This window comes from Epinephelus moara, chromosome 20, assembly GCF_006386435.1.
Source record: "Epinephelus moara isolate mb chromosome 20, YSFRI_EMoa_1.0, whole genome shotgun sequence".
Classification (NCBI taxonomy): domain Eukaryota; kingdom Metazoa; phylum Chordata; class Actinopteri; order Perciformes; family Serranidae; genus Epinephelus; species Epinephelus moara.
The window spans coordinates 3,307,256-3,331,627 of record NC_065525.1 but is presented as its reverse complement, the minus strand read 5'-3'; the positions used below and the strand labels follow the sequence as shown (position 1 = coordinate 3,331,627).

Genomic DNA, 24,372 nt, shown 5'->3' with positions numbered 1-24,372 from the left:
TTCTGAAACTTGTTGTACTACAAAAGCTTGAAATGAACGTTCAACTCATTGTTTTTTATTGAAAATATGTCACTGTCTTCATTTATTATGTATAATTTCGCTAGCAGCAAACACATTTAAAGGAGACGCTTGTCAAGTCTTTTTACGCACGCCGTCCGTGGTGCTGAAATCCCCGCTGCAGCCGCCGCTGTCTGCTGACAGCAGACCAGGGGAGAAAAAGACATTTCTTTGCTGCTGACAGCAGACCAGGGGAGAAAAAGACATTTCTTTGCTCTGTGCTTTCAGAAAATAACCAGGCTTAGGGTAAGAAAGACCAACAGTCTGTACAGCAGTCCCACTGTGTTTGCCAGGGCATATCAGGCTGTGTGATTATGCACAAAGATTGGTTTAACGCATTGGAGCAATTTCATACAATTGCGGACATTTAACATGATAAACTAATTTCACTTCAACATGGTCATTTGCTTAGAGGATTCAGCTGAAGCATAATGAGTGTTATGTCATTAAGATGAAGTATTTGCTTGTTTTGTGGTTAATTATGCACATAATCCATTTGACCCCATCATGAATGGGATTTTTATTCGTTCCTGCAGACAGAGACAAAAGGATCAATGCGCAGCCTCCGTTTCCTTTGCGTCCGTCTCGTTCATTCAAACTTTGTAAACACGGTTGGGATTTGTAGGGGACATGTGTATGGTGCTCACTATAAAATGTGTTTACTAAAATGTGTTTACTAGTCAAAACAAATCTCTTTACACTTAAAAAAAAATACTTGTTTCAAGCAAATTTTCACTTGAAATAAGTATGAAAATCTGTCCATGGAGCAAGTTGTTTTTTTTTGCTTGCAATAAGAAAAAAAAACTTGCTCCACGGACAGATTTTTTTTCTACTTATTTCAAGTGAAAATTTTCCTGAAACAAGTGAAAATTGTCTATAAAAAAGTTACTTTTTAGGTGATGAGTCTTATTTCAATTGTAATGAGATTTGTTTTGACAGAAATAAATATTCTTGGTAAGATTTTGAGTTTTTGCAGTGTACATACACATACATACACACGCATGTACGTTTTTGACCAGGTTGTAACTGTTTGAAGCAGGTCTTCATTCTTGCTGTTGTGGTTTGAGTCGTGTTGGGAGTTAGTGCAGCTCACTGTTCAATAAACAATTGAACTTAACTTTTTTACCTGCCTATCTGTTCGACTGACAGTTTTATTGATCAGTAAGATAACACTGACTTGGCACGAAGTTGGTTCAATTTAGTAAAAAGCTTGGATGTAGTTGCACTAGTTACTTTCATTTTGCTGTAGCTTACCTTGCTACATTTCTGGGGGTGATAGCTTTGATGTAGTGAAGCTTCATTTAATATTAGAGTAACTAGTAGCTTAGCTCACTACACTTTCCAAGTAGCTTGCCCAACACTGCTCAAGTTCCTGTTTTGGTGCCGTGATATTGAAGGTCATTACCGATTTCTTTGTTTTGGAGGTTGGGGGTGGGGGCGTGCAGATTTGGTCCCTCCCAATGTTGACTCCATGGCTACAGCCTTGTGTAACTGTAAGTCTTAAAAATGGAAATGGATGAGTGATATGTGAATTCAGCCCCCATACAGTTGTCATAAATGTTGAAATCAGCTATAGAGACCAAAACTGTTTTTGTACCAGGCTTTAAACATTTTTTTTTTTTTTTTTTTTTTTTTTGCTGTAAAGTTGGACCTTTCAACATGGGGGATTCACTGGCTTTAGGAGCCAGCCTCAAATGGACATTAGAGGAACTGCGATTTTGGCTCTTATGCGTTAGCTTCATTTTTCAGCCCCAGAGTTTGCAGCTTGCCAGAAACTCAACAATGACCAAAGCTTGCTTTTTGTTTGTTGGTCTCAAACAGTGGTCTGTAGATAGCAGGTGTCTCGCCTTGCTGGAAACAGTGATAACTCACTAAAACACAGCCATGCTGATAATAGCTTTGTAGGTGAAACAAGTAGGCCTATGTTTCTGTTTATTCTTGCCCATATTAAAAATTGTAAATTTTCTGCATGGTGCCAACCACAGTGAGTGCTGATGTTCTGCTTGTTTTTAAACTCTCTCCACAACTGTCCACCGTGCTTATTGTTTAAGATTATTGGAGTTGTGCATGCTACCTTTTCTTCATGGTAATCCAATAATAACTGGTTTCTCACCATCTAATAAAAAATTACGTCAGCATTTATAAATGTTTATTAATACATGGATTTTGGTCTGATTTCTCCACAGGTTTTCCCAGATGATGAACGCCTGCCTGAGGAAGTTTCCCTGATCTATCAACCCCTACAGTTCTATTAAAGGGCCAGTGTGTAAAATGGGTTGAAAACCGTTGAAAACAGTGACATCAGTGGTCAAATTCTAGATTGCAGGGCTCACTTGCTCACCCCTCCCGTTGGGTAAATGACGGTGGCCTCGTAGGGACAAAAAGCCTTGCGCAGACACAAGTTTTTCAGGAGTAAGTCTATATAGCGACGAGGTGAATATTTATTTAGAAATCTAAACCATGTTACGATATTGTAATGAATCACTCACGAGCAGTAGACCAGAGTAGCGTTCGGGAAAAAGGCCCATTTATTTGAGCACTCCAAAAACTCCGGTAACACTCCAGGGGGTAAAAGACTCCGTCCCAAACTCTGACTCTTCTAGCGTAACACACACACTCCATACACACATACTCGCTAACAGTACCTAGCGGGTACCCCCTCCCCTCTCTGCTCCACCAATCTCCAGCCCGCACACTGACTGACAGCGTAGCCTGTAAACAAACCTCAGCTGTTTATTTAGCCTAGCAATATCTCCGGACTATAGTAGCTGCAATGGACAACTTTGAACGCGATTTTGAAGAGTTTCTTGTAGCGGACACAGACCCAGAGCCATACCTGTTTGAGCCGGAGCATACAGATGAGGAACTCCATGTGTTGGATGCTGAGCGGGCGAGAAGAGAGGCTGAATCCTCCACTCCCATTTTGCTGCACAGAATGGGATTCGGTGCTACCATGGTTGGGGAGATATATCATCAGGAGGAAAAGCGCCGCAGAGAGTGCATCACAAGGAGTGAAGTTGCGTCTTCTTTTCCTCACAGATGACGGTTCGGGTTCATTCTCTCCTGTTGCGTGGTAAGTGTGGTCCATTCGCAAACTTTATAACTAAAAAAACTTTTCACTACTCTCTATCGACGAACTACTAACACTCTCTGCTGTTTCCTCCTCCTTCTTCCTTCCTTCTGCTGTCTTCGTTGGTTTATTTATACACGTGAAACGTGTTCTATGGCTGGCTGGATTGTCCGCTCGGGCTGCCGTACATACATGGCGGCGCAAGGTGGCGACCTCTCTAAAGCAAGGCCTTTGATCTATCGATCGATCGATCCATCGATCGATCTATCTATCTATCTATCTATCTATAAATCTATCTATCTATCTAAACCAAACGAATTTTATTTTATAGCGATTATACACTTATATAAATATATTAATGGGTAGAAGATTCAGATTTGACAATAAACCATGGCAAATATTACAAACTGGCCCTTTAATGACTTTAACAGCTCCATGAAGCACTAATGCATGATTTATTATGCATTAAAAAAAAAAAAAAAACACTGGGCAGCAAACACTTAATTAAGGATTGACTTATTAGAAAGTGTTACAAAATTTCTAGGTCTGGTGTGATTCTGCTGGCTGAATTTGGAGATGTGACCTGATTTCTAAAATTCAAGCTGCAGCCCTTCTTGTGTCTTTCTGTTAAAGGGATAGTTCAGTTTGTTTGAAGTGGGGTTCTATGGGGTACTTATCTATAGACTGTATATTACATACAGTGGATCCCCTCAGGGATCAATAAAGTATTTCTGATTCTCAATTGGCACGCCCCCAGTTTGGAGAAGCAGGCTGGAGTCCAATACAGAAACTCAGCAATCTACTGCCTTGGAAGGGTCAACAACAAAAGGTATTTTAGGCACTTAAAAAAAAGTCCCATCAAAAAAAATCACATCAGTTCAAATGCACACTATATTTAGAGTATTTTCACTGCTTTACCTTAATGTCAGACAGCGACTTCCAACAGGAAAATGCTATTATATACTATTCTATTTCTCTCCAAAGCCAGACTTAATTTAGAAAAAAAGTAATTTAACATTGCTGAACACAGGAGCTACTGTTCTACCACTGCCTCAAACAGTAATTGTTTTCTGTTATTGTGTGACTTTTGCATTTAAAAGGATTAGTTCAGATTCACCAAAGTCACACAATAACACTAACTGGGCTGCCTGACAGAAGTAAAGCAGTGGAAATACTCTCAAAGTGTCCACTTAAAATTATATTGATTTTTTTTTTTTTAGTTGAACTTTTTTATGTGGTTAAAAACGTTTTGTTGCTGACCCCATCCACAGCATTACATTGCTTAGCTTCCGTGTCAGACTCCGGCATGCTTCTCCAAGCTGGGTGCAAGCTGACCAACAGCTGTTATTTGTAAAACACTATGAATGAGTACCCCATACAACCCAACTTCAAAACTTCAACCCAGGTTTGTTATGACTTATATAACTACCAAAACAAGACTTCAGTAAAATAAAAGAAAAGCAAGCTTTGTGTGTTAATTGGAGGACTTTTGAGATGTTAACTGGCCGTCTAGCTTCGCAGAAGATTATGTGCTGCAAGGGTAGTGCAATTTATACTGTGTGAAAGCGCAGTATTCTCTCCTCCGTGTCAGAAAACACCATGGATCTCCTCCTTTACTCATTACCCAAGAAGGCTGTGTGTGAGGACAGTCTATAACAGTCGCTGTTATTAATTCTAAGATCCTGTCTGCGTCATGGGCTAATTTGAATGTGTGGTAAGCCTTCCCAGTTACTCTACATCTAATGATAACAGCCAGAAGCACTCAAATGAAACCAAAAGAGTTGCCCTGGCCCTGTAATGCTCTTGTATTATCTCCTTGTGGTCTTTATATCAAATTAGAACCATTTGAGTTGTGTGTGTGTGTGTGTGTGAGAGAGTGTGTGTGAGAGAGTGTGTGTGAGAGAGTGTGTGTGAGAGAGAGTGTGTGTGTGAGTGTGTGTGAGAGAACACCATTTATAGGCCTGCTGTCATTATAGCAGGATAGATTAACACATATTGTAGTAAGTACTTTACCATAGTTTACCTTATTGGGTAGTGAGGCCAAGAAGACTACAAGGCTGACTGTGTGTTATTGTGAAGAAACAAAGAGCCAAAAACAGCCTGATTACACACACACACAAGCTCAGGATTAGACCAAGTAATCCCAAACAAAACATGTGAGCCAGTAATCCCAATAATTTAGCATATGGTGGGAAAAAAATCTGTGCATAACTTGGTAATGACAGCAATATGCTATCTGAGGGCCTGACAGTGTAGGGGAGCAGAGGATCATGGGTAATGGAAAAGACAAGGTAACTCGATTTCTATACCTAAATTAGTAGATGAATTAAGATATAAACTCAACAGAGTGGATTCCTTTGCCCTTTAAATATGTCAGACTTCCAAACGTTGTATGCATCTCTGTGAATAAATTGAATTTCTGTGTAAAATATAAGGATTTTAGGGACTGTTCTTTACTTGTCAGAGGAGGGGAGTGGCTGTGGGGCAAATTGATTTTGGACCCTCCCGAAAGCTACAGATATTTTTCCTTGAGCCTCCCTGAGTGTCTGGGGGAAAATGCACACCCCTCCCATCATTAGACTTGAAGAGTTGAAAAAAAGCCTTGGTTTTTCACTCCTGTTGTGCATGCTGGTTAGTTTGTGCAAATTGTTTATTTTTTGTCAAATTCTAAACGAGACAGAATAGAGTGATTCTGATGAAATTTTGCTACTTTTGTTAGTACTTTTTTTTTTTTTTTTGATGGAAGTGCTCGTCAAACATGATGTGCCCAAGGACTGTCGGAAATTTGAAAATCTGGCTATGTTAAGTGGTGTAATTTTGGCAATTTGTTTCCTTAAAAAATCTGTGGTAAAATAAATACAAAATGCAACCATTTCAATTTATTTGCCTCTCGCCTGAGCCAAAAAAAACAAAACCGTAAGTCCAACCCCTGTGCTTAAAAATAAAAATAAAAAAATTGACATGCCTCCCCCTTTTTACATCACCCCCTTCCTCCTCACAAGTAACGAACGGTCCCTTATTATACCTGGACATGTGTTTAAAAGTAGCCAACTATAAAATCACATTTAAAAAAAACATGAATGTCACGTTTGCTCGTATTTTTAGATAAATAGCCTGACTTCACCATGAAGTCCTGAGATTTTTATTTGAAGTCTCTGTTCCTCATCATAAATTGCATTAGAAACTACAATATCTAATTTAAGCTTAATTTGGGCTGCAGGAGTGTGCTACCTGGTTAAATGCCCATGATTCAGAAGGCTTTAAGGTAACACTGCAGACAATTTCCAAGCCCATTCCCCTTGATTGGGAATTAGGCTACAGCTAAGTGTAGCCTATTTGCCTTCTCCCAGCACTGTCTTCTGTTCTGTCTGTATTTATGATCCGAGCTTGCGCACTGAGCGCCTCCATTGTCTGGTTAGTAGCAGCAGCAGCAGCAGCAGCAGCGGCGGCGGCGGAGCGGACAGCAGCGGAACGCCGATCTGAGCGCAGGGGAGCGGCTTCACTGTGACCCCGATCTCCGAGAAAAACAAGCGACCTCCGACTGGAGACCACCGGATCAGACAGACAGCACGGACGGCGACGTCATTTTTTTTCAAAGGCAGACCGTCTTTTTTGGCGGTCAGACAGACAGCAACAGTTGTCACGATGTCTGAGATCAGATGTGGCGAGAGCAGTGGACTGAACATTGCGGCGCTGCTGTGATCCGGGCCGGGCAGGATAAACGTGTTGCTGCCGCGTCCCGCCTGCAATGATACAGCCGTCTTAATCACCAGGGGACAACAAGGGAAGTGTGGTGTACATCTGTTTGGCATTCCCGGCTTTCGGCGTCATTCAGCTCGTCAGCCATACCCCGGTCGTGTCGAGGTTTTGTCTGCGGGTGAGCTGAATCCAGACGTCAGGGCGGGCTCATGTTCCGCTCAGCAGCGAAACGGGCTGTTGCGTCTGCAGAGAGTCAGAGCTGACGAGCCTGCTGAGACACACGGACAGACAGGCAGGCAGGCCGAGAGACAGACAGGAGTGAGGGGAGGGGGCGACAGCCTGTTTCGGCTCTCTCGACCCTTTGCGGATCGAGTCGAGCCCCCTCCTGTTTCCACCCAGAACCCCCACCCACTTGTCTCCCGCTTTGGATGGGGGGAAAGCAGAGCACGGCGGGGCGGCCCCGGGGTGCTTTTCCCGGTGTCTCTACGGATGACAGCGCGGTTCCACCCTCGGCCCACTTCGGCCACTACCGGCCGAGCGGCACCATGGGTCTGCGGAGCCGCTCGGTAAGCTCTGTGGCTGGGATGGGCATCGAGCACAGCCCCGCCGTGCCCTTCGGCTTCTACACCCCCAGAGGGACGGACTCGGATCGAGCCGGAGGGGGTTCAGGGGGCACTACCGCCGCCCCCCACGGTACCGGCTACCAGGACACTGGGGGCGGAGGGCACCACACGGACGGGGTGCTCTATCTGGGGTCCCGGGGGTCGCTGGCAGACACCTTGCCCCTGCACATCGCACCCCGCTGGTTCAGCGCGCATAGCGGTAAGGGCGGTCTACTCTGCACGCACTCTCACGCACACACACACACACACACACACACACACACACACACACACACACACACATAGGCTACACATATCAGCCAGAAGTTGAGTGACGCTGAAAGATTAATCATCAGAGAAAACCTCCTACCAATGCATCCCCCCGTACATCCGCTCCTACACCTACAATCACGTACGCCTTGTTTACCTGCAGGTATGAATGACACCATTGCGGTGCCATTAAATTTCCTAGAAAGGAAGTCCAGGCCAGCCTGAGGATGCTGTGGTAAAAGGAGCCAAAATAACAGAGAAAGGCAGCTCTAGGTTTAAAAAAGCAAGCTGACCTGTGTGTAAAGCAGTATGTTTCCCTCTGGTTCTTCCCCTGTGTTGGCTGACGTGGGCGGACTGCACAGTTCCAGCAGCATGCAGGGGGCCACTCGACAGAAATCAGATTTTTAACACTTAACACCTGACATCTTCTTACAAGAAATTAAATTCTAAAGCCTCAGTTAAAAATGGAAGTAGTATAGTCATACATCAATTTCGGTCAAACACTCACATGAAACTGGTGTTAATAGGCCATTTTATCAATTCAGGGAAACATATTTGCTGTGTGTATATGTATGTGTGGGAAAGTGGATTTGGTGAAGGTAACATTGCAGGCTCCACTCAGTCTTGACTGTCACCGCTGTACCGTCTGCATAGGTCATTTCATGTTGTGTGAAATGACACTAATACGCCTGTTGCCAAATCTGGCTTAGTCAATTAGTCCAGCGATTAGAGAGGAGGAAGGGAGGGAGGAGAAACAGGAGAAGGAAGGAGGAAAAGAGATAGAGGAAGGTAAGGCAGGGAAGGAAAAAGAGGAAGGGGGGAGAGCATGGAGAGGGGGGGGGGGGGTGTTGTTCATGCTCATCATCAGCTTACCACTCACTCCACAATATGTTTCTGTGTGTGACTGAACTTGTCAGGCCAACAAGTACATGCACACACCTTCACCTGTACACATATAGGTATGCACACACGCACGCACACACACACACACACACACACACACACACACACACACACACACACACACACACAGCAGGCTCAGCCAGGTCCCCAGGCTCTCATTACCAAAGCCCTCACCGGCTCACAGCAGGAGAATAGCAAGTTGGACGTCAACATCTCAGCTGTTTTTCTCTGCCTACATTGCCTAGCAACTCTGATGTGCTTTCATATCAGTGAGAAGAGATAAGAAAGTTGGAGGATGGGGGGGTCAGATTGGAAAAAAAATTGAGGAGGGTGAAAGAGGCCTTCAAGAGTTAGTAGATATACAGGAAACACCAGTGTGTTTATAACTAAATCCTAAAGTAGCAGTATAATAAAGTAAGGGACATTTTGAGTGCATTACCACTGCGATTGTCATATGGGCGTGGTCAGCACCTAGCTTGTTTGGCTTAAAAGCTGAGGCTAGTGGCAGCCACATTGCAGGAAGTTGTACAATGGAGGCATGCAGAAAAAAGGATAAACAATTCATTTAATTCAAAAACAGGGTGAATATGAGGGCTGGGGGCTTTAGATGTTTTGGTGATAGATGCAGTACAGTTGAAAAAGATAGACAATACCCAGCTGGCAACCAACGTCTTTCAGTGTTGATATTTGGTTCAATTTAGGTTGTGATGTCTGGTGACCAGTACTGACGACAGATGACATTGATATTTTGGTAGGTTTAAGTTGTGTTGTTAAGTAACCATATCTGATGTCTTTCAAACATCTCATGCCAAAGTCATCTTGATGTAGAATACTGACATTTAGTCTGTACAGTGAACAAATCCCATTGTCTGCAAAACATCATAATGTAAACACTCACACAACATGAAATTCTAATGTCATTTAAAATACCGTCAACCTGATTTTTATTTCAACCAAAATGTAACATCTGTCAAATGTAAGAGTCCAACATCTTTCTGACATCATATTGCTGTCCGGTGCCATCAGGGGGTGCTATGATATATTGACTGGATCAATGTATCGATTTATTGATCAACAATCCAATAGTATCGATGTAAGGTGAAAACATATCGTCATCTTTAAAGCTCGGTATTCACTGTGCAATTTTGGGCTATCCCAGACGAAAGATGACCAACGTGAAAAAAACATGGCTTTATCTTTGGTCATGGCTCTAAAACAGTAGTCATGTTGCACAGTTAGAGAGGTTCAAGGATGAGACAGCATGGTATAAAATTCTGACAATGTTAGAAATTTGGGATGACCATCCCACTGTGTGACACCTACGTCTACAAACTAACCAATAGAAATGCAGTATGAAATGACGCACTGGCACTAAACCCAAACAAACAGCTGGATAGCACCTTGCCATGGAGGCAAAACATGCTTAAAGAAATGTGTGGGAGTCGTGCCCACAAAACTCGAGCTTATTTAATAATGTGACCTCTATGTTGTGCTTCACAGTTGGAGAAGTAATAACCCACGCAGAATCCTTGCACACTCAGTATGGGAAGCTATTGGATCATACCTTGTAGCCTGCGATTCAGTAGGCACTCTCATTGTACAGTCTGCATATATCAAACCTGATGTCGTACTCAAGTTTATTAGATCCATGTCACACAGTGTAGCTTGAACTTAATTTGTAAGATTGCTAAAATCTCACAGTCTGCAGTGTCACAATTGCCATTCAAGTAATTTTACTATTGCCTATTCCTGTCTCTAATACCCCTTTTCCACCAGGATGGAACTGGTTCCGTTTTTGGTTCTCAAACCTATTTTGAACCATTTAGAGCATTTCGACCAAAAATAAATTGGCTCAGAACTCGAAAAGTAGGTTCTCAGCTGGAACCAAAAGATAGCAGGTTTTTCTTGACCTGAAGTGCAAACAATGATATCATCAGTGGGAGTGTCATATTCTACAGATTGTAGAGAGGATGGAGAAGGCAACAATGGAGAAGTAAGAAATCATCAGAAAAAAAGAGTGAGCAGTGGTCTCATTAACAGTTGGTCCATGCTTGTTTTTTGGATAAAAAAAAAAAATCTGTAATAACAGAACAAAAGCTCGCAGATAATTAATGTAATCAGCAATTGTGGTTCTACTGTTTACCTCTGTTGTGCACTCATTTGATGACGCATCATTTTTGACAGTGGTTCTACTCCAAATTGGTGGAAATGCAGGCTGGTTTGCTAGATAGCACCAAGGTTCCAAGAATCCTGAATGCAACCAGTTAAAAAACGAGAGCTAATTTGGTGGAAAAGGGGTATGAGGAAACTGTTGCAGCTTTACACTGTTTTTCTTCCTCAGTGCTGAAATATGATACAAGATACAGTCTAAACTATCTGATTAAAGTCGCTCTAAGTGAAACATCATACGTTTACTGCTGTATTAGAAGATTGGTTGCTCATAAAAGAGGGTTTTGCCCCTTGTCATCTATGTAGACTTCTGCTGGAACTCTTTAGCATGACCTTTTATTTCAATTGTAACGCAGGAATATTCCTCTCACGGGTTTTCTGGAGGTGAAGGAGCTCTTTCTGGAAATCTTTCTGGAAACAACAATAGCATTGTGTCAAAAAAATCCAGGGCTCAGTTGTTCAGAATAATCTGATCAGATTTTGGCTATAGATTGCATCAAATCTTGAAAATGGGTTGTTTAGGAGAAAAAAAGGTTTCTTAAATCAGATGAGATCATGAAATCCAATCTTGGTTCCTCTCTGGATCAAACTTTCAGTTTGTGTTGTTCAAAAAATTTCCGGGTTGGGTTATCTTTTTTCCAAAAATCTGGATTATCCTGATCCCAGCAGAAGACTAGATTCAGGCTGGATTCCAGGAACAAAATGTAATAGCACTTTCAAATTAGTAAAATATATACATTTATTTAGATTTTGCACATGATTTGTGTAACCGTTACAGTGATAAAGTAGATACAGTAGACATTAGAGTACCTATTAAGCCTTTTGGTATAAATAAAATAAATAATAACCCCCCAAATAGCTGTCGTTATTAAACAATAATGATTTAAAGTTACAATAATGAAGATCCCACTTTCGTTCTCTTTGGTGGAATCTATGGTGATAAGCAGCAATAGCAGTGTGTGTGTTGGCAGACTAAGTCCCCAAACAGTTGGCTGAGTTTGTTTTAATCAGACATCCAGTTCCTAAATACTGTAAATGCAAGGGCTTTCATCAGTGAGCTATAGGCTCCATTACCCCAGTGTTACCTCATTCAGTGACAGATAGTGACTTAAAAGATATTCATATAAATTAAAGTCTTTCAGATAATTAATTTTAACTTGACAAATGCATCCCCTATGCTGTTTTCTGTCTCTTCAAATAAAACATTTAAAGTGACCCCACACTGGCTATTTTACTTGTTCTTTACATCGCCAGCATCTTACATTGTAATATGTAGTCCCATTTAGAGCACTGATTATCCAGACTTGGTAATCTTGAAAAGTTTGCATATGGATTAGGGTATCAAAAGTAAGATGATTTACCTGATCCTGGATAGCATAACATGGGATTTCCAAATCCAAATCATTCTGATCCAGTAGGGCTTGGCGATAAATCAATTTTCAGAGTGGGCAAAACAGGCTCCGCACCATAGACTGTGTGTTCAGTGCGGTGCTGCGGGTTCTGGCCGGGCTTGGTTATAATTGTCGGTCAGGAAAATGCGGCCCGGGCCGTGCTCTTGTGTGCTCACCTGTACCTGTGAGTGTACTGTGTGCGTGTGTGTGTGTGCGTGTGTGTGTGTGTCCTCGCACGTGTCTGTGTGTGTGTGTGAAATGACATGCCGTTGTGCAAATAAGATAAATATTATAATATAATGGTAGGGGAACCACTGCCGTATGATAAGAAAGGGGCCCGGTGGAAAGCGATCATGGATGCAGTCGCGATGTATATTGCAAGAGATATGGTGCCCATATATAGGCTACCGTGGAAAAGCCAGGGTTTAGTCACATGCTGAAAGTTTTGGACCCCAGGTACGTGCTACCAGGCCGCAAATATTTTTCTGAAAATTGATTTTAAGTAGGGGGGGATAAAACACGATTTAAATCATGAATCGGATTTGTTGTGAAAAAATCAAAGATTTTTTTTTAGGCCATATCGCCCAGCCCTATGTTCCAGATTAAAGTTTTTGAACAACTGGGCCCAGAGTCCTCATATATTTCAGTAGGACCACTGCTTTGGCCCATTAGGGGGTGCAGCTGCAAAGGGCTCCAGCAAGGAAACATATGGTTATGACCTAAACTGCAGCCAGCCACCAGGGGACAATCCAGATGTTTTGGCTTCACTCTTGCACTCAGCTATCATGCCGTCCATCATTGCAGTCTATGGGTAGAATAGCTTGTAGCACATAGCTGGTAGCATTGGGCTAATGATACTGTAAGAAAGTGAGAATTATTTCTGCTCTGACGAAGTCCTGCGGTTGTATAATCCTGCCTCAAAGAAGAACAGACACCATGAGGTAGGAGTCTAAAAGTATGCATCCCAAAGTATTCAGTACTGGACGATGTCTGTAGTCCCAAACTTTCTTTGGTTTAGTCTACCCTATAAACCAACTTACTGTTAAATTAACCTAGATAACTCTAATTGGGGTTTGGTCTTGACATATGGGGAAAACAAATTTAAAGTGCAATTTCCACCTTCAAAGCTTTGGTAGTTAGTCAGTTTTTGTCCATTAGCTAAACCTGTGGTTCCAACCAGGAGTCAGAGGACCCCCCAGGGGTCTGTGAGGGAGTTCCAGTAGGCCTCCAGAAAAATGGGGAGTAGTCTATTTTGATTCACTATAGAAGAGACCCCAATGTGAGTAAGAGTCGTAAAAGTGACTCTTCTGATCACAGGTCTCACTTCCTCCCCTTGTTATCTCCTAAACTGTAGCTGACAGATACAATTCTGGTCTTAATCAGATCTAGAAACCAGAATTTATTCAGGTGGCGCTCCCTGAAGCAAAATCTATCTATGACGTAATGTGTACCAATTTAGGGGTCCTAGACACTATAAAGGGTTAGAACCACTGAGCTAAACCATGCTAGTCACATTAGCCCCTGGATGTCTAATGTTGTCAGTATGGCTAATAAAAATGTGATACCAGAGCTGGAAGAGCCTTCTGTGTCATTTAGATATATCCCTTTCCAGCTGTTTGGTTTACTAGTAAGTTACAGTGACACTAAACGGTGGTTTGGACAGAAATTGTTTCAACATTGTTCAGTTTTAGCAGGGAAAGTGTCACATGCTATGCTTTTTGCAATGGCAGCCACCTGGCTCACTGTAAAACCTTCACAGTCTGCCAGTACAATTAAATGACATGAATATGAGCATGTAATATATGTATGGAAAGATTCGACCCTCATCTTTTCAGTTATTAAGGTTATTTACAAAAAGGACGCATTACAGTAAACATAATTCTAAGCAGAGACTATAGCCTAACTGAAACCTCTAATGTGGTGGTGTTATAGCGTTAATCTAAAAGACCCACACAAGTCCACATCAAGACACACATCAAGTCCAATGTGGTGCCTGCAAGGCTGTGGGCTGCTTTTCTCTAGCCTGGTGTGGTCTGTGCCTAATCACGTCGAGTTCTATTTCAAACCCTGGAGTTTTTCAGTTTGTGTGTCTATTTCAGAGCAGAGGAACTACAGCTAGACTTGGCTGAGAGGGAGGTTTTTCACTACACTTCCAAACCAAATCTGTTGGGATTGATGCAGTTGTGTTCCCACCCAGGTGTAGGAAAAACACCCTCATAAGAATTTAACACAAGAAACATGCTCAGTTTTTTTTTTTTTTTAAGATATTTTTTTGGGCATTTTTTTCCTTTAATGGACAGGACAACTAAGCGTGAAGGGGAGAGAGAGAGAGGGAGTGACATGCAGCAAAGGGCCACAGGCTGGACTCTAACCCGGGCCGCTGCGGCAACAGCCCCGCACATGGGGTGCCCGCTCCACCACCAAGCCACCGACGCCCCACATGCTCAGTTTTTGATTGTGCACAACATCAGAAAATCCCTTCAATAAAAAGGCACCAATTACTTATTGAGTGGAATAAACTTTTATCACAACTGAAAACTAAAACAGGCATATTATTCTATTGATTGACTGAGTAATCAAATAAGAAATACTTTTGCTTTATCAAGCGCAATAGTAAATATACAAAAGACAACATAACAGGGGTCTCGTGTGTGTGTGTGTGTGTGTGTGTGTGTGTGTGTGTGTGTGTTTGTGTTTGTGTTTGTGTTTGTGTGAGAGACTATCATAATCCCGTTTTACACAGTGATGGCGCTATGGGGCAGCTACGAATTCCCTTTTTTATGCTGCCTTTGCCTTTTCGCACAGAACCAAACAACAGCAGCATCCTGCTGCCTCTACTGTGGGATTTTAGACAGCATGCTGGCTATGAGTGTAAATCACCAGTTTCATCACTATACGATATTACATTAATTCTTTGGACAATAGCTCAGTAATAGCTAGCTGCTAGCAGCTACTTTTCAAATCTCCCACAGTGGGTTGCATGCATGACACATTGTCAACTCTGTCCCCACACTCCACGATAGTACCTTTTAAACAGAACAATGAGGCGTGATATTCCTGCCTTGAACAGTCAGTGTAAATGGGGCTACAGAAATAGCACGCCACACCACTCCCTGCCAATCTGAGACTACCAGGAGAACTTTAGAGACAAACCTTCAGTTAGCAGTTGTAGCAGCTCAAATTCAGCCAACGCAAACCGTAGCAAAGGGGACCCTTCATCAACTAACAATAATATTGATTTATGTAAAATTATAACATTAAAATTACACAGTGTCACGTCTTCTCCACAGACTGGATGCATAGACTGGATGCTTTCTGCTGAGATGCTGAGCACTGACATGCTTTTCGGCTAGTTCGGTATAACAAAAGACACACTATACAGAGTTTTGGTTTTTGTTTTAGCTTGAAATGACTTCACTTCACTTTTTCCCCACAAACATGCTTAAGGTATTAGCATAAGCTTATGACATTATGCATTATATAAATTAGCCTTGCTGCTAGCAGAGTTTTTCTCTGCTCATATGAAGCCAGGATAAATCACACACAGGACTTAAAATGCTGCCGTGTGGGGGCTTTATTGTCTTCACAATTTATTGTTTAAGCATAAGTACATATAAATCTGGCTTTAGTCCAGATAATCTGTTGCTGAAGAAGAGGAGAGCTAGCTGCCTTTAAGGAAACATGACTTTGATGACCTGTTAATGAAATGATGTGAGGCTGCAAGTGCGGAAATACTTGAATTGCTTGAATAGGGGAGATGTACTTTGCATAAGATCTAGGTTTGATTTCCCCCAGCAACTTATAACTAATAACAGTTTACTTTTTCACAGCGTCATTTCAAAAGATTAAAACATGTATGATCCATGTTGATGAGCAAACAATAACAACAATAGCAAACGATGTGTTGTGCTTACCATTCGGAGAGAGATTCCGCAATGGTTGATAATGGTGGAGGAGGCCTTATGAATCCAGGCTTTACTGGAGTCAAAGTTGTTTTTTCGTAACTAAAACATACACCCACGCACACACACACACACACACACACACACACACACACACACACAGTAACGTGAATGGACGGGTTGTTACAGCGGAAAGTTCAGTTCTGGTAAACAGTACCCAGTTCCCAAGCAAACGGTACACAAAATCTCGGTTCGGTACGTACCTCGGTACACAAGTCACGGTACGTTTTTTTTCGGTACAGTAATGAAAAAAATAGACAACTATTAAATATCTTTTACTTATTGGTAACCTTATTAAAACATACCACCACAGCAGTTAACTCTTTTTACACAATTTTTGAATGAAACAAATTTATGTAAAATCCTGCTGTTTTTTTAACACATTTTTTGAATGGAAAAATATAAATATACATTTCTGCTTTAACAGTTTTACTCAATTAAAATAAAAAGTATAGTGCAGCTGGTCAGCTTTAAAGCCTGCTCAGATTCAGTTGTACTAGGAACTTACTTAGCTTTCCCACTTTGTTAAAGTGCAGTAAACAAAACATGTTTATATCTAAAGTGCAGCTTAAACAATTTTACTCAACTCCAACGGCGCTGATTATTTCTTTAGTGCAATGGTCAGGGAAACGCTCTTTCTTTTTAAACGACGACGATATCGTAGTTTGCACCAGATTGCTTTTTCTAGTCATGCCGGTTAACTTGCCATGTTGTCAAAATGCGAGAATGCACTGCACAAAGTGAAAGCGGAGATTTACGGGACTCGGTCCGTCACTCAATTATGTCCGTCGGGGAACTAGATATTTTAAATGGTTCGGCTCGCAAAAACGGAATTAAAATAAAACAAAATAAAATAAAATAATATCCTGCGCCCAATAATTCGGTACAGGGTCGTGCCGAACCGAAAGTCGCGTACCAAACGGTTTGACACAAATACATGTACCGTTACGGCCCTACCAAGCATGGAAAAAGCGACAAACATACGAGAGATGCAGGCGGGCTGCCGCATTAGCAATCTGGCTCCTCTGAAGCCGGGCTGCCGGGCTGGCGGGCTGGCGCTTTAGCAATCCGGCTCCTCTGAAGCCGGGCTGGCGGGCTGGCGCTTTAGCAATCTGGCTCCTCTGAAGCCGGGCTACCGGGCTGCAGCGAGAGATGCTGCGGGATGCAGCGTTACTGCTAACGCTCCTCTGGGCCCGGCCTGCTAACGCTGCTGCCGGCCTGCTAACGCTGCTGCCGGCCTGCTAACGCTATGTATATCATATACATTCCCACTTCACCTAAAGATTAATAAGAGAATATTGTGACCCCCCAATGTTGACATGAAGTTGGCGCCAGTGTTTACACGCAAAGGTTTACCCAGCATTAGCCACCTAATTAGCTGGAGCTAGGTCCGTTAGCAATATGCTAAACTTGATCCGGAAATTGTAACGTTACAACAAATACAGTCAAATGTGTTATATTAGGTAAAATTTAAAAAAACCTGTCCAGCAGAAACTCTGCGACCATCTCGTCCCTTTTTAGCTCTGGATGAAGCTTCATCAGACTCCTCCCTTGCTCGAAAGCAGAGCCGATGTTGACTCATGTTTTGCCTCTTGCTGCATCAAGGTGTCTCTTCCTAGTGGCTTTTTTAAAATACTCTTCCTTTTGCCGACTGATTTCCCTGTGGGAGCAGCTGGAGGTGGCAGCGGTGGTCCATTTTTGTCGGTCATTGTTGGTCAAAACAGTTAACAATCTCCATTACTATCTACAGCAGCTGCTCTGTGGATATATCAAAAACAGACTTGTTCTTCCGTGTCAGGGGTGCGCGAGCGGTTAAGTAAGTCGGAAGCAGATAACAGACAGGTCGCTCGGCATATCATTGTGTTCGGTCCGAGGACAATGATTGATCAGAGTTTTTACAGAACCGTATGAGAATGGAATAATGATGAGTTTCTATTCCTGGTGGATCACTCTTACATTTTAGTGTGCTATCACCTTATTCATAGCATTTTTATTTAAACAAATAAATGTGTAAAATGTCCACAAAGGTAAGGGTTCCTTTAAAGTCATACAAGGTAGTAGCCAGCCCTCATCAGGCACTCTGCCTGACGAAGGTTGTAATGACCGAAATGGAGCTGCCTTGTCCCATTAAATATTTTGTAAGTTTGGCAACAGTGTGCGGGAATCTTTTTTCTTTCTTGACCTGCTGAAGTTTTTTCCGACGCACCTGTTCAGGAGACTCTTCAAAGGTGTGCATGAGCCAGTTTTTTTACTTTATTACATGGTTCTAAAACGCTCTTCTCATTCTTGCACGAGTTCCAAAATAAAGTAAATTGAATGAATATGTTACGCTGCTATCATTTAACGTAAGTAGTAGGAAAACAATGCTTATTAAAAGCCTTTATTAAATTGGCATTAAGACCAACAATAAAATAACAGCAACATTTTGACTGGAAGGTCTTCACTAGGTTGTATGGAAGGAGAGAGTGTTCACTTACTTATTTGAAAAGACCAATCTTAAATGTGTTTTTATTGTAGAAGTTATTGTGTCCTACATTTATTGTAGCAACAGTAAACAAAGGAAATGCTCTTTTAAACTACATGAACTGCAGTCCCCCTCCTTCTTCCCTAATCCACCCTCTTCTCCAGCCGGCTTTTGAGTTGGTTACTGTCGTGCCACCTATAAACAAATCATAGTCAAACACAAACACAGACCTCTGCCCTTAAGTGCACTCTCGGTGTCAGTGTGTGCAGTTTTGACCTAAAAATGATGACAATGCAACACTTTTCTCACAATATGAGCCATTATTACATTATGAGCTGTTATTATATTATGAGGGGCGCCAGTAAGGTTCATAATGTAATAAGTTATTACATTATTACATTATGCACAAAGCTGTTATTACGTTATACACTCATGATTTTATTACATTATGAGCAGATTATTACATTATGAACTTTTATTACATTTCTGTTATTACATTATGAAGCGTTATTACATTATGAGCCATTATTACATTATGAGTTGCTACACTGCTATAGGGCATCCCAAACATAAAATGTCAAGAAGTTACACATCATTTTTGTTTCATTGGTTTTTGGAGATAAATGCTGCATTCATAGAACCTTGGCGGTTTGGACATTTACGGAGTATAATGTTTTATAAAGTTAATCCAGTAAAGTCACATATAACTAAGGCAGATTGTCAAATGGGAAAGCAGGTCACCTGCCTCGGGATCCCAGAATTCCAAGTTTAGTTTTGTAAGTGTCAACTGATTTGTGTTTATTTATATTGAACATTAAATGGGTAATATGCACCATTAAAGCACAACATTCACTGGCCCACCAACGCCTCATTTTTGCCTCTGTATGCGTGCAGTAGAGGCTGACATTTTTTCGGGAGTCCCACGGGTCACGTGATTCCCGTGGGATTCCCACAGGATGGGAATCAGTTTCACCGTTCATCATGTGATTGGGACGGGATGGGAAAAAAAGTCAACGGGAGCAGGCGGGACTGGGAATCATAATAACAATACTCAGGTTTTTATATACAAATATGCAGTTTCACAATGAATAAATGGAACCAAACACTACGTTTACTGCAATACTTTAACTAAATTTTTCTCTATCAGAACTCTTCTTATGATGTGTTGTCTGACCACATCAGAAATCTTTTTTTTTTTTTTTTTTTACTGTAGCTAAAACACAACAGGGATTGGGATGGGATGGGATTATTTTTGTGGGAGTGGGATGGGACAGGACTGAAAATCCACTCCCGTGTCACCCTCTAGTGTGCAGAGACGAGTCAGCTGGAATTCCTATAGGAATTTCTGTTATATCAGATTTGCCTTCGAAACTCCATCCCTCTGTAATATTTTAGTATGCAATTTGCCTCGAGTAAGCGCCAAAATTTGTACTTTTGCTGTAGATTTCGGAGCATTATGCTAGCTTAGCTAACAGGCTGCCAACTAGCTAACAGACGGTTTCCTTCAATTCAGTAATGTTGATTGTCAGGTGAGTTTGTGTTTGAACTTGTTTATCTAGTTTTAACACTTTGTGACTCTAAATAATGTTATTCTGCTAAAATATGGTTATACATTATATAGTCACATTGCCAATATCAGTTTGATATGAAATACCGTCAGATTTATTAGTTTGATATTTAATACTGTCAGTAACGACCTGTCAAAATAATTGATTTATGAGCAGTACAGCTGTATTTATCCATTTAAATGAAAAGTTAGATAGACTTAAGTAGCTAAAAACAGGTTAGCTAACATAGGATGCTAGAGTGCAGGCATGTGGCTCGTTCAGTTGTTCATACATCTTTTTAATGAAATATTTTACAAAACATGCTACATACCTGGCAGACCATTTATTTGTTGCCATGCAATATTGGTCCTTTTTGTGTCCTGGTAATGTTCCAAGCACATATTTCAACTACTGGATGGAGAAAACAGGACAAAATTAACCTCTCACCCATGGCTACAGTGAGTTTGTGTCAGGTTTCTGTCCATCCGTAAAGAAATGCACTTCCTTGCATTGGACATTAGAGGCATCATCGGTATATCTAAGGACACCAGTCACATAAGTAAGTGGAAACGAGGCGTAAGGGATGGTTATTGCTGTAGAAGATAACCTTGAGGCCCTGTCATGAGGGTCCCTGTGTTCAAATCTTGTCTGAAGACTTTAATTATTTCAGTGTTATACTTACATGTTGCAAATTCATAAATTAAAAGAGTTTAGTTTTATTACCACACAGAAAATATATCTTAGAGAAACTCTCATTTCATGTGAGAGGAATAGGGGATATGGGGGTCCCCTTGTAGGTTAACGTATGGGACAATTTATGTCAAGAAAAAACCCCCCAAAACTAGTGTGCAGTGTCTGTCAAAGGAGAATCCAAATAATCCCACACTGGCCATTCTTTCTGCTGTAATACACAGGGACTATACAGTGTTGGGAAGGTTACTTTTGAAACATAACAGGTAACAGATTTATTTTAATTACTCCATTAAAGTAATGTAACATAACATTTTATTACATTGTGTAATGTTTAGAATAAATATTTTTAACAGGGCAACAAACCTGTGTGGAAATAGGATAGATAGGATAGTTAACCTTAAACCCTAACCCTAACCACTCAACAACTCACAAAACTCAACAATTTTTTAATGGAGTGTGGTACTGGGTCACCGAATTTGGTGTCACAATTGGCATTCCTGCACAGCGAAAAGATGCAAAGTAACAGATACTGTATTTTTACTAGGCATGTCCCGATCCGAGGATCTATAGTATATTTAAATAAAAAACAAAACTTATGGGACAGCTTTGATGCATTCTTTTTCTTTTTCTTTCTTAATGCTTTGCAAAGTAACAGATCAGACTCGGTATCGGATCGGATGCAAAAAAAAATGTGATCAGGACTTCCCTAATTTTTACATGTGAGCATTTTTACCAAAATAAATATATTTGGATGTAACCTATTTGTCATCCCCAACATTTTTACAAGCAACTGAAATTAATGACATATTTTTCACAAATAGTTTGTAGTGTAAGAATCCCATATTCATAAAGTAGGTACTGTTGATGTAGGGAGGGACTTTTGTTGACACTCTCTACTGTACTAATAACACTTCAGCCTCTCTGCTCTATAAAATGGCTGTTAATCAGACAGGCCACAGGTGCCTCTCCTCCTGTTTGCCCTCGGGAGGTGTGTGTGTGTGTGTGTGTGTGTGTGTGTGTGTGTGTGGTGTGGTGTGTTTATGAACAACGGACAAATAGTGGGAGGGTCAGGGGGGACAAAGAAGACTCAAAATCACCATCACAAGGGAGAAGAGATTGTTTCTTTAAAATTCAAGACAAAGGCCGGTAGTGATGCAGAAATGTGAGTGTGTGCGTGTATATCTGTGTGTGTCTCTGAATGTTGATGAACATCCATTCAGATGTTAAGAGATGCGCTTACTAGGCTAATGTTGATCACAACACAGACCAGTTACAGCCTTGCAACTGCATTTGTAATGTAGCCACATGCAGTTTCGCCTTGAGATTGCATTCTCTCATGCACACATACTGTCAATACACACACACAAACGCACGCACACACACACACACACACACACACACACACACACACACACACACACACACACACACACACACACACACACACACACACACAGAGCAGCAGCAGTAAAGTTGCCTTTCTCTCCTATCCATCTTTGGTCTGGTGCAGGTAGAGGTCAAACAAGCCACGCTGGGGCGCATTAAATGGCTAACATGAATGGGTTTGAGGATTTAGCATTCATTCATTTTTTTCACAACACGTCACTGTACCTCTGCTGACACAACACATGGCTGCTTGCATCTGTGTAAATCAGAGCTCACAGGGAGGAATTGTAGTGAAGTTCAGTGCTGTGTCTGTAATTCATGGTGGATATTCAGGAATGAGTCAGGCTGTCGCGATAATCACGATATTTCAATACCAGGCTATTGACAAGCCAACTGCAGGGGGCGGTAAGTAACCTGCACGACTACTGTGTCAATGTTATTTCTGTGTTTATGGGAGCACAGCGCATTTACACTATGCTACATATGCCAGCAGCATGGAGAGGCAGAGCATCTATTCTAGGGTTGGGATGGGAAGGTTTAAAACTTTTGATATTAAGAGCCGGACCAGACCCGACTAGTATACTGAATTTTACACACTTGACTCAGCAGTCGCTCCCAAATGGAACATAACGTTGTCATATTGCCAATTACTAATGCAATACAAGCTGGATTTAGCACTGTGGCGCCATCAGCACAGTTTACTGCTGTAACATAGTCAGTGAAATTACTCTGTCTTTACTGTATTTCTCATTGACAGCTCTAATGAGTGGAGGAGGGGCAAAGGTATCAATGTGCAAACATATATTTAAAACTAACGAAATTCGTTTCTGCACATGGTTACAATTCTCCTCTGCTCTCTGTATCGCGCACAGCGGAGTCGTGTTGGCAACCATGCGCCGCTCCACACCGATGCGGCTCTGCCACCGCACAGTCACAGATGTGTTGCAGCATGACATGGTCCATCAGACACATGAACACGCTCAAATGGTCATCAGTATTATGGCGTGCATGTGCATTTGGGCCAGCTACTTCAGTCAAGATGTTCTGTGACTGGTCTCTCCCACTGCGTAATCCCGGCTTCCACACAGTCCCATCTTTTCCAGTTGCATGGCCCTCACACAGATCTGATTGATCCGACACTGTATACATACATATATATATATATATATATATATATATATATATATATATATATATATATATATATATATGTATGTATACATATATATATAGTGGGGGCTTACGTGTCACAACATCATAGGGCTGCTGTGATTGTGACAGTGAAGCGGGGGGAGCCTGGCACCGGAGGCCTGGGCTTTTTTCTAAATGCCGGCTTCGGCTCCTCATCTTCAGATGACTCCTCCTCGCCAGGTGAAAAGGACGGATCATTGGTCTCTCCCTCATCCAGTTCTTCTTCTTTCATTTCCACTGTTTGGTCACCCCCATCTGTCTCTCCCTCAATCACCTCTCCCCCATCTGATTCTCCGTCAATTAGCCTATGTCCTGAAGCATCGCCAGAGCTTGTTCGACATTCATCCATTTTCTCCGGTTCATAACTAGGCTACACAATCCAAATCCCTCTCTTTTCCTCTTTTCTGTCTGTCTGTCTTTCTTTCGGTCTGTCTGTCAAAACTAGCTTGCATTTCGCAGAGAGATGTTAAGAGTTTTATTGTGACAAAGTTACAAGCATTTGAAAATGGCAGGGGGGTAAAAATGACTCCTGGCGGTACTAATAGACATTTTATAACAAATTCCTCCTGCATCAGATCTTGTGAAATATCGCTTCCATGAATCTGTTTAGACAGACAGCGACAGATCAATGAGGTGAAGCCGTGCTGTGTGCGGCAGGCAGAGCGTGTGCAATGCCTTGTACAATCCTCAAAATAATAATTAAAAAAGAAAATATCTTTTCCAATCATTTCCAATATTCACAAGGTGTTTTTATGTAATGACAGATTCTGCTTCAGTCCATATTTGTTGGTGTGTAGTCTGAAAAACAACATCTTCGCTGAGGTTAAAAAAATCCTTGTCTTTTGCACATTCTGTAAACGGAGTGGGGTGGTCTAACAGCAATTTAACAACACCATTAAGACACACAGAGCATATTAAATGATTATCACTATATATAATATTATAATAGCCATAATAATGGCTATTAT

The 24,372-nt window shown here is 41.6% G+C and overlaps 1 protein-coding gene across 3 annotated transcripts in view; it reads left to right on the top strand.

Moving 5' to 3' along the window:
* znrf1 (zinc and ring finger 1) overlaps window positions 1–24,372 on the top strand; it is a 159,079-nt gene that overhangs the window by 8,468 nt on the left and 126,239 nt on the right. For all 3 annotated transcript variants that reach the window (XM_050072305.1, XM_050072304.1, XM_050072307.1), the window contains 2 exons: window positions 2,244–3,130; window positions 6,547–7,648. In XM_050072305.1, the coding sequence (XP_049928262.1) occupies window positions 7,255–7,648 (394 nt within the window). In that variant the 5' untranslated portion in view covers window positions 2,244–3,130; window positions 6,547–7,254. The remainder of the gene's footprint in view (window positions 1–2,243; window positions 3,131–6,546; window positions 7,649–24,372) is intronic.